Source organism: Mastomys coucha, unplaced genomic scaffold (assembly GCF_008632895.1).
Source record: "Mastomys coucha isolate ucsf_1 unplaced genomic scaffold, UCSF_Mcou_1 pScaffold1, whole genome shotgun sequence".
In the NCBI taxonomy this organism is placed as follows: Eukaryota; Metazoa; Chordata; class Mammalia; order Rodentia; family Muridae; genus Mastomys; species Mastomys coucha.
Window position 1 is genome coordinate 70120616 of NW_022196891.1, and position 10902 is coordinate 70131517.

The window sequence follows — 10902 nt, forward strand, 5'->3', positions numbered from 1 at the left end:
CCCCGCATAGGGCAGGGAGGCTGACAGCTTCTTTTATAGGCTCCAAATTGCAAACAGGTGACAATTAGCCTTCAGTAGGTCATGGGGGACCCAAGATGATGCTGTCTGTTTTTTCCAGCTTTGAGAGACCCTCTGTGATCCCCTCATAAGTGTTTTTCTAACTACTAGGTCCTTACTCTTCCCTAGCCCCTCAACCTCAACCTCTCTGAGGCTCCTCAATCAGACCCCTCCCCCGGCAAATCCCTCTGATGGGCCTCATCTTCTGGTTCAGTCTGGCGACAGAATCCACCGGTTACTCATAGCTTCCTGCATCTGGGGAGCTTCCTCAGGCTGTGAGCAGGTGGTGGAGCAGGACTTCAGAAGTTACCTTTGTTATGGGATTAAGTTGCTTCATCCCCTCTCATGTGGGCTGGTGCACGTTTGAATCCCTCCCTCAGACACTGGGTACATCACTACGCACCCCTACTACATGCTTCTAGAGCTGAGCCGAACCTGGATTTAGCAGGTGGGGGTTGCTATCTTTCTATATCTTAAAAATCTCACTTTTGATTCCCTTGAAGCCGCTTGATCATATATTTTCACCCCAACCACACTCACCTGACTTAAATCCTAAACTCAATTCAAATTCATTGGTAACAAATCTTACGTCAACTTCAGCCCTGGCCTTTGAGTTACCTCAACCTGTATGCACGCACAGATCTGTGAATGGCACTGAAACCAGATTTCTGACCATAGTAAAAGTCCTGCCTTAACTCTGAGCTGCAGTGCCAAGCTGCACTTCTAGCTGCGATTCGAACCTTAATACTGACCTCGACTTTCATTCCAACCTCATATCCGACCTCACCCTCATTCATAATTTCAACTAACCTCAAATTTAACCCCGGAGGCAGCCGTCACTGTGCATTAGCTCAAATCCAGAGCACTAATGGATCCCTCCACGTCAGTTTAGTGGAACCACAGGCTCAGCCCTTTCTATCCATTTTCCCTGTCCCTGGTCCTGTCTGTTTCCCTTCCACTCACCACTGGCCTTCCATGCTTTCCCAGGCTTCTGTTTCTCTACCGGTAGAATGGGGATAAGGACCCCTGTTTTCCTGAAGGCTCAGGACAACCCCATAAATCTCAAAATAGATAAGGAAATAAGGATAGTCCCTGAGTTCATCTGGTGGGGCCCCCGGAGCAACCTGTTATTGTTGGCAGTTTGGGTGAAGGGGTTTGGAACACAGAGCTGCGTGGACTCCATGTGCTTCCTTATTGTCTTGTCTTATTCTTCCAAAGGGGCAGGGCTTGGCAGCATCCCTGAGCCCCATAACTCTCCTGAAGACTCTTCCCCCTCTGCCCTTCCTGAGCCCCAGGTCAGTAGTGGAAAAGGCTCACCTCAGAGGCCCAAGCTATTGAATGAGGCTCCTCATAATCTGCATCCTGTTGGATAGTCCTGGAATCCAGAGAAGGTTAAGGAACTCTCCTGAATGCATGGATCAACCCACAGTGGCTGGCCTTTCCCCTTCTGCTGGCTAAGACCCTCCCGCCTTGCCTAGAAATGTGCTGGCTTGGTCACTGTGCTGCTCCGTAGAGAGGTCCAGGCTTTGAGGGTTTTTGCTCTTAGAGGATCCTGACTCCTATTAACACCGGGCCTACATTAAAACTTTCAGGATCTGGTTGAGATCCCAAGAAATCCCAGAACAAAGCACACAGAGGGGCCGAGTCCTTCTCCTATCCGCATCCCTGTGAGAGGCGTACACACATGACTACCTGTCCTGCCTACCTGAAAGATTCTCTCATGGTGTGCACAGTCCCTCACTCCCTGCACATGCCCCATCCCTCTTATCCTGGCCTCAGTGAACTGATAGAGGTTTGTGTGGGAGGTAAACCCATCAGAGCACTTCCTGCTCTCTGGGATCCTTGAACTTGGGGGATGACTTTTGTGCTATCCAGGATGGAGAAGCAGTAGCGTGGGAAGACCCTGTTCTTACACACACCCTTCATTCCCTCTTCAGCCCAGGGGCTTCACTCCCTTTAAAGGGACAGAGAAAAGCTACATTCCTGTGGATCCTATTACCTGGGCTTTCCTTCCAGGTCCCTGTAGGGCAGATGGTTCCCTTCTCTGATACACTATCTTTTAGGCCTGACCTGGAGAGCAGAGGATGCTTGAAGGGATTGGGACCTAGAAGTCTGGGTGTATGAGACTCAAGGGTATCTTTGGTTAATGTTAACTCTTCAAATGCTGGCCATCCTTCCTCCCGAAATCTGGCTTTTCCTTCCTCTTTCCCACTTCCCTCAGGGAAGGAGGCAGCGAATGAGTGGTGAGAGGAGCTCCATGGACGCTGGAAAATGGGGCGACTGTTGTCACCCTGAGGACCTGGCCAGGAGGAAGTGGAGGTTTAACAGGTGCCTAATTACAAGTCCCGCTGGTCACCCTGCACCACTCTTGGGACAGGGAAGAGCTTGAGTGAGGGCTGGGTAATGCCTGGGTAGGCCATCCTGTCACCCTGCTAATTACGGCTACATGGGCTCCTCCCCAAGGCGGGGACCAGGCCCCCTCCCTCCTATAGAAATAACTCCGGCTGCTCCTCAGCCTGGCACTCATTGCACCTTCCTGCCACCCCGGGCAGTGTCTGGGCCCTCCGCTCCCCCTCCCTCTACCTGCCCCTTCCATCCACCACCACCGGCCCACAGGATCCCAGCTCAGGCGGAGGAAAGACCAAGTCTAGAGACATGGGAGTTCGAGGAGCATTCCATCTACTACTTGTGTGCCTGAGCCCAGGTATGGGGCTGGGCAGGGGCAGGGATACCCAGTATGATGCCGAAGGTCAGGGATGCTCATGGGCTCCCAGAGGAGCCTCACAGATGATCTAAGAGGCACTGGTAGGGACCATCTACCTTCACTTTGCTGATCCTGATTTAGACACTGCCCAGGGGGCTTCTCCCCAGGAGAGCCCGTACCTGAAGGCTTGGGGCGGTGTCTGTGCGGTTTTGGAATAGATCTTCATGGTAATTGGCAGCCCGCGTAGCTCATATATTGCGTGCAAGGTGCCTTTTGTGCTGTTCCCACACTGGGAGCTTGGAGACAGGGCTTGCTTGGAGGTCTGGAGTTAGTTGTGGGAATTGCAGGTGGGGTAGGAGTCAGGTGAGCAGCAGCTCTGGGTGGGGGCTTAGGAGGAGCCTGTCAATGATCTGTTTCCTTTAGACAGTCTGTGTGTTCTTCCCAGTGGAAGGGCCAGCTCTCCCAAGCCAGGGCATTGGGCAGGAAAGCTGTCTGCCTTGAAAAGGTTCCACATGTTGGGTGGCCTCCATCATAGCTAGTAAGAAGCCAGACCTGGGACCTCTGCTCTGGGCCCTACGTGCTGCAAGAGCCCACGGGTGATGCCTCTTCTGGGATGAGGCTGAGAGGATGTGGACAAGGATGGATGGAAGACTTCCCGGAGGCCCCTTCACCTCTCTGGGGCACTCGTGGAAGTCAGGCCTCAGCTTTGGATACCATGGCTGCCTGCCCAGGATTTGCGGCAAGTCCTGGCAAGGGACATTCTATTGAGTATTGCAGAAAATAGTGTGGAACCCCTCCTGCGGGGGAGGGTGTCTAGATGTTGGATGCCGGGTATGAAGAAAGTGAGAGGGAAGGGGGGTGAATTTCATCCTGACTCTGTGTGTGGCAATATGCATGCCTGTGTGTGTGTGTGTGTGTGTGTGTGTGTGTGTGTGTGTGTGTGATAACTGAATTTCTGGCAAGATGACTGCTGCTCTCTTTGTCTGCTGAAAGCCCCTCAGGCAGTGCCCACTTAAGGAGCCACTGGCTGTGCCAGGAGAGCTGGGGCATCTCCATATGTGCTTTATGTGTGAGGGTATGTGGGTTAGATGCTTGCTGCCTGGAGTCCTGCGACAACACTTTCTCTGAGCTGCCTCTATCTTCTCTCTTTTTTTTTATCTTCTCTTCCCCTTTGAGTTGGAAATTCGTTTGAGAATTCGGAATAGGTTTCTTAGCTGAGAACGCACACTTACTGAGCTGGCTTTCCCTACAGTGAATGACGTCAGCCCTGGATACTTTGTAAGGGACAGTCACCAGTGCCGTGGACTGCCTTTCCACATCCCCCTGTTTCTCTCTCCTCAAGTCTTCTTACCCAGCACTCTTTCCTACGCCGGGCTTTCACCCTGATTCTTCCCTCTACACAAGCCTTCCTTTTCTCTTAAATTCCCAGGAAATCCCTTCCCGGTGTCACAGCAAGATAAACCAGAGTGATATGCCAAAGGGGTGGGAGGAGGTACAAAACGGCTGGAACCCTTGGGAGGAGCTGAGGAAACATCTAAGCAGACAGAGGAGCTGGGGTGAGGCTCTTTGGCCTGAGACAGTCGCAGCAACAGGGCCTAGTGCAGGCATTCCATTCCAGCGGGTCCCTTCTACCCCAAGCCCCTTTCTCTGAATACTTACCCTCTGCCTGGCTGACCTCTGTGGTGCAGGGAAAGGGAATCTTCCCCTGTTGTTAGCTGTTTCCAGTGGCGCATCCCCAGGGTGGAGCCTCTCCTCTCAGCAGAACTCTGGCTCATCCCTGGCTTGCTTCTCAACGCCCCAGGATCTGGCAGATGGCATCTGGATCCTTATCTTAGGAATGAGCTGGTATTCTCTTGGCCTAAGGCTGGAGGAGGCATCTCCAGGTCCCGTTAGAGTCCCAGAAGCTAGGCTGCCTGTTCGAGGTCAAGTTTGGAGCCTTTTCAGGTTGTAGAATATATGGGCGCTAGCCTTGGTTTAGAGGGGGTAGGTTCAGTGCTGCTTTAAGATGTTGGGAGACACGTAAGGCCCTTGCTAGCTCCTCCAGTGCCAGGCTACACCTGGAACTCAGGGCTTCTGCAGATGTGTCTGGTCTTGAATGGACGCACAGGAAGCCACCAGAGCGTGCAGTGGGTGTGTCCTAGACTAATGTGGACTCTGTTTGCCCATAAATGTGGGTCTGTGTATAGATCCAATAGTTTTTGTGTGTAAGAAAGAGGAGACTGCATGGGCATATATTCATATTTTGAGGGCTTGAAAGAACACGCCTGTGTCTGTTTTGCCCAGGACAGTGTGTGTGTGTATGGAAAGAGAGAGAGAGAGAGAGAGAGAGAGAGAGAGAGAGAGAGGTGGGGAGAGAGAGAGAGACTCCCTGAGACTTGGGCCTGGGATCCATGAACATGTTTTCTCAAAAAGAGAAAGACAAGTTCATCCATAGGCAAGCTTGATGAGGGTTTTGTAGAAGGAGTGCTTCAGCAGAGACTGGAGGTAGGGAGCTAAGTGTCTAGGGTGGGGCCCTGGGTTCACTCCCCCCCCTTGCCCTTCTCTAGGTCTAACCGGTTGGGGCCAGAGCTTGCCTGAGGCTCCAGGGGAGGGAAGGAGAGGAGCTCAGTCCTGAGCTTCCTGATCCTGTCTCCAAACCTTGAGCTCCTGCTCTGACTCAGTGGCAGGAGGGGCCCCAATGGGAGCAAAGCAAGTGGGAGCAGCTATACTGGAACCACACAATCACACAAGGAGGACACACAATGGTATATTTAGCTACATAAGGATCATTCTACCTACCTAACAAACAAACAAACAAACAAACAAACAAACAAAAAAACCACGCTGCCATAGACAAAGACATACACATGAAGAAGGCCAGGCTCTAGGCCAGAGCTGCCGAATGTCAAGCAAAGGCACATACTGTCACTTAGAACACCCATAGAGTCGGTCAGATACATTATCACACACCACACACCACCACCACCACTACCAACCCAGCATACACAGGTATACTCTTGCTTTTCAGGACGGAGTTACTGCATCCATTCTTCTGTTCTGGCTAGAGCACTTGACCCAGATAGGGCCTAAACCCAGCCCATGCAGGTGGCTTTGAAATAGCCTGTTGCTTCCAATAAAACATCTAATGACTCTGGGTGTTTCTCACTCTGTCTCTCTCTCTCTCTCTCTCTCTCTCTCTCTCTCTCTCTCACACACACACACACACACACACACACAAAATGCCCACACTATCAAGTAAATATGAAGATAGGTATCCTACATGGTCATGTACATGAACATCTTTTCAGCTACAAAGACTCATAGATATATAATGCACATTTGATGTATATATATATATTCATACATGCAAATGCACAATTATGTATACACACAAGTACAACACAAGAGCTCTGTGTATGTAAACAATGCTCAAATGCTCATCTACACAAGTCTAAAATATATATACAACTTCACAAGGATGCCCAGAGTCTGCCATATGAATAAACAAACAACATAACTATTGCTTCTGCCACCACACACACACACACACACACACACACACACACACACACACACACATACACACACACACACACGCACACGAATGGACACAGCCCCTCATTCCTATGGAAGCCCCACTGAGCACCAGCTGACAGGTAGCAGCATGGTGGAGACTGACTGATAAGTATTGTTTCTATTCTCTTTCCACCTGCTTTTCCCCTTCATCAGCACTGTTGTCTGCTATAAGGATCAACGGGGATGGCCAGGAGGTCATCTACCTTGCAGAAGGTAACAGCGTGAGGCTAGGCTGTCCCTATGCCCTGGATCCTGAGGATTATGGTCCCAATAGTCTGGACATTGAGTGGATGCAAGTCAATTCAGAACCCTCACATAGGGAGAATGTGGTAAGTGCTTGGCCCAGGGATCTCTGTACTCTATGATGTCAACTTGATAGGAAGCCAACATCCTGAGGGAGAAAAAAGGCAAAGGAGGAGACCAGGGCCTTGAACTCCCTCCAAGATCTTTCAGGGAAAATGAGGCAACAGGGATAAGAGCCAACTTCTCGAGCCAGCCAGTCTCTCTACCTCCTTGTACCTGACATTAAGGTGGGGGGAGATTGAATGTGGGTCCTGCCTTTAGAAGTTCCCAGTCTGACCTTACATTTCTCCAGAATACCTAATCCCATCTGCTCTCACTCATTCTGTAAGAGGTCAGCGTGCCTGGCAACATCTTATGTCCATTTTCAGTGGAGAAAACCGAGTCTTAGAGAAGGTCAGCGAATTGCCCGTGCAACTCACACAACCTTCCTTGGCTCGGTTTGTCCCAGGAGCTCTGTTTTCCCTCTCTGCTTCACAGTTTCTTACTTATCAAGACAAGAGGATCGGCCATGGGAACCTTCCCCATCTGCAGCAGAGGGTCCGCTTTGCGGCCTCAGACCCCAGCCAGTACGACGCCTCCATCAACCTCACAAACCTCCAGGTATCTGACACAGCAACCTATGAGTGCCGGGTGAAGAAGACCACCATGGCCACCAGGAAGGTCGTTCTTACTGTCCAAGGTATGACCAGATTTTTTTCCGGGCTCCGCTTTTTCCAGGCTTCAGAGCCAAGCGCAGACTGGCTGCTGTGAGCCTGGCTCAGACTTTTGGCTGTGGCCTGGGCTTATGATTGCCTGCCTTGTTACAGCACGTCCTGCGGTGCCCATGTGTTGGACGGAAGGCCACATGTCGAAGGGCAACGATGTGGTGCTGAAGTGCTTTGCCAACGGAGGGTCTCAGCCCCTCTTGTACAAATGGGCCAAGATCAGTGGGCACAGCCACCCCTACCGAGCTGGGTCCTACCACTCACAGCATAGCTTCCACTCGGAGCTTTCTTACCAAGAGTCATTCCACAGCTCCATCAATCAAGGTGAGTGGGGCCCAGCTGAGGGACAGTGAAAAAAAAAATTAGGGGACTGGGAACTGGGGGGAGGGTTGAAGGGGGGGAGCTGCTGGGACTTCCAGTGGTACCAAGTCAGACCTGGTACCCCGGCGAGAAGCTGCTCATTTGGGCACATCCAGGCAGCTACTGTTGAGGGGAGAGAAGGTGCAAATGGAATGTCAGTCAAAAGCAGCATGGGTCGTTTGGAGAGGGCAAGGTCCAAGGAAGAGCTGGCCTAGAGTCCTGGCTAGGATGCCGATTGGTAGTAGATCTCAGGCAAGTGGCTTAACACCTCCGTGGCAGATGCGAAAGGGAATCCTTCCTGGTAACTGCCATCACTGGTGTGAAAGGGTTAGATAGGATCAGGTGTCTGAGGCTCCCAGCACTTAGAAAAATCAGAATAATCACTATAGTCAAAGACCTACAAAGCTAGAGGGTACCTCAGAGCTCCTCTGGTCTAACCTTGTCTTCACTTTTCAAACCAGTGCTGAGTCAGAATGTACTTTCCTAAGGTCACAGGGATAATTAATGGTGACCCTGTCTTCTTCCTGAGAGAGGGGTCTTTTCTTTGTTTATTTGTTTTTAAAATTTATTATTATTTTTTTTAAATTTTATTTTCCTGTCTCAGCAAGGGGAGTATGGGTCAGGGTGGAGTGGTCTGATGCATGCTTTTTAGGGTGACATTTTATCCTCCATCTCCCCCCACAAGGGCTGGGCAGGGTAGGAGTTCTCAGAGACCACTTTTCTCGGTCTCAGTAGCCCTTTGATGCTCTCTTCCCATCTCAGGCCTGAGCAACGGAGACCTGGTATTGAAGGGCATCAACGCGGATGATGATGGGCTGTATCAGTGCACAGTGGCCAACCATGTGGGCTATAGTGTCTGCGTGGTGGAGGTGAAAGTCTCAGGTAGGTACAGCAGCCCTAAGATTCCCCGGGGCTTGGGGTGGGGTGGGGGGTGGGGGTGGGATGGGGGTACGGGATTGGATTGCAGATATCTAAGTTCTATTTTGGAGCCTCAGCTGGTCGCCTCTCTACCGCTGTCAGGCAAGGCCCCTGTTTAGAGCACCTGGAAGCCACCTGCAGATTCATTTAACCTTCACTTTCTCTCCCCTCGTCCCCCAACAGCTACCTCACTGAGCACCCCAGGACCTGGGTTCTTTCCCACAGACATCTGCCCTGGCATGCGCCAGGCTGTCAGAAGCCTGACTCCCTTCACTTCTCTCCACAGACTCCCAGCGTGTGGGCATGATCGTCGGCGCAGTACTGGGCTCTTTGCTCATGCTGGCCTGCCTGGCAGTAGGCATCTGGGGGCTCATCTGCTGCTGCTGCGGAGGCGCCGGGGCCGGTGGTGGCCGAGGTGCCTTCGGCTACGGGGTCGGCGGCGGGGTCGGCGGAGGGGCCTGCGGCGACTTGGCTAGTGAGATCAGGTAAAACCTGATGCATGCTGCATGCTGCTGCACGGCGGGGGACCGGCGCCCTGTCCTCTTCATCCCTGCCTGCCATCGGCCGGCTGGGGACCCCATTCCAAACCTGCTCGCCATCGCCATGGAGTGCTGGGACTTCAGCATGTCGACCTGCCCACTCGCCGCATGGCTTTTCTGTCTTTGCCCTTCCCTCTCCAGTCTTCACCTCTGCTCCTTGCTTCCCCCTTTCCTTCCTGTCGTCTATGCATCTCCCCTCCCCCCGCCCCCCAATCTGTCTGGCCTAGACTGTAAGCTCCTGGAGGGCAGGGACCACGTGTTTTCACCTTTCCCTTGTATTGCGCCGGCAAGAACCTCAACATGCCTGTTTAAGAAGCGTTACCACCAATAGTGCTAATAACTTAGATGCAATCTAGAAATAAAAGTAGAACAAGAATAGCAGTGCTAATGATTGCAATGCCTTGGGGACAGAGGAATAGAGGAGCGAGGGACAGGAGGTGAGGAGAGCTTGTCGGAATTCAGAGTGAGCGTTAGTCAAGCAAGGGAGGGAGGGACACAGTTCCCGGATCACTAAGGCTCCCTTCTAGCCAAACACTGGAAAGGGACCAAGGGTAACTTGATTGGGGCTCCCCGCTGTGAGCTGGGACACTCGTGGACAAACAGGTGTGAAGGATGGGGATAGGGTATGGGGGCGCTGCAGGGTCGCTCGCCCAGGAATGTGAAGAAGGGAGAGTAAGTTTAGGTCCAGAGAGCGATAGGTGATGGGTCCAGGCGGAGGGGGGCGCGGGAGATGAGAGGTTGCCAAGAGCCCCCAGCTCTGCCCAGGCCGTGCCAACGCCGCGCCGTGGAGGAGCCAGCTCACGCGCCCGCCTGTTGTTTTCCAGAGTGGACGCCGAGGCGCCCCGGTGCAAGGCCAGCGGGCGCGGCAGCCGCGTCACCCACCTCCTGGGGTACCCGACGCAGAACGTCAGCCGCTCCCTGCGCCGCAAGTACGCGCCTCCCCCCTGCGGCGGCCCCGAGGACGTGGCCCTAGTGCCCCGCACCGCCTCCGCCGCCTGCGAAGCGGGTCCCTCCCCCGTCTACATCAAGGTCAAGAGCGCGGAGCCGGCCGACTGCGCCGACTGTGCCCAGGTCGAGCAGCGCTCGTGCAAGGACGGCCTCTTAGTGTGAGCGCGCAGCACCGGGCTGCGCCCCGGCTGGGAGGCGGTTCGGGGGGGCTCTCCGCCCGCAGCTGGGGACAGGTTCGGGCCAGCAGACCCGGCTCTCATCGGCCACCTAGCGGTGGTAGGGGAGCTTTCCTCTGAGAAGACAAGTGGGGCAGAGCCTCCTCCCCTGTAGTGGGAGGAGGTGGTGGTGGGGGCACGGAAGACGGTTCAGAGCCCTCCCTCACCCCTGGGCTCCAGGGAGAGGAAGGGAGAGGAGAGCTGTCGGTATCCCAGAACCGCAGAGGTACAAGCCAGGTGTCCCCAGCCAAGGCAGAGGGCCCCCCAGCCCTGGGTAGGTGGATGTCTGGGCTGAATTGTTCTGTGTGTGAGATCTGAGCTCCGAGGCAACAGTGTTAGCACAATAAACGAAGCTTGAAGACTTAAAGGTGGCTTGTCCCCTGTTCCTAGGAGGGCTGGGCGTGGGTGGTGCCTCCTTATCTCCTATCCGAATCATCTGCTTCCCCTTCCTGTTAGGGGAAGCCACAGCTGGAAGGGGGGCATCTAGTCCTATCCCTTCACAATATGAATGGGGAAACTGAGGTCCTTCAGAACGGGCTTTAAAATTCCAAACCCATATTTCCCTTTTTATTCTATTAGAGGAAAACAAATGGGAGTGA

At 53.2% G+C, this 10902-nt stretch overlaps 1 protein-coding gene across 1 annotated transcript; it reads left to right on the forward strand.

Annotated features, from left to right (window-relative positions):
* The first annotated feature begins 2584 nt into the window (after nucleotides 1-2584).
* Vsig8 (V-set and immunoglobulin domain containing 8) lies at nucleotides 2585-10666 on the forward strand. Its single transcript, XM_031342533.1, has 7 exons — nucleotides 2585-2761; nucleotides 6470-6645; nucleotides 7097-7298; nucleotides 7426-7647; nucleotides 8446-8565; nucleotides 8888-9086; nucleotides 9965-10666. Exons 1-7 carry the CDS (start codon nucleotides 2713-2715, stop codon nucleotides 10248-10250), a joined length of 1254 nt encoding a protein of 417 aa, XP_031198393.1. The 5' UTR covers nucleotides 2585-2712; the 3' UTR covers nucleotides 10251-10666.
* Nucleotides 10667-10902: the final 236 nt, after the last annotated feature.

Bases quoted from the DNA above. Each gene is read 5' to 3' on its own strand.
- Vsig8 (XM_031342533.1), top strand. From the start codon at position 2,713: ATGGGAGTTCGAGGAGCATTCCATCTACTACTTGTGTGCCTGAGCCCA. The intron at 7,299-7,425 runs GTATGACCAGAT...GCCTTGTTACAG, and splicing joins GGTCGTTCTTACTGTCCAAG to CACGTCCTGCGGTGCCCATG. The intron at 9,087-9,964 runs GTAAAACCTGAT...GTTGTTTTCCAG, and splicing joins GACTTGGCTAGTGAGATCAG to AGTGGACGCCGAGGCGCCCC.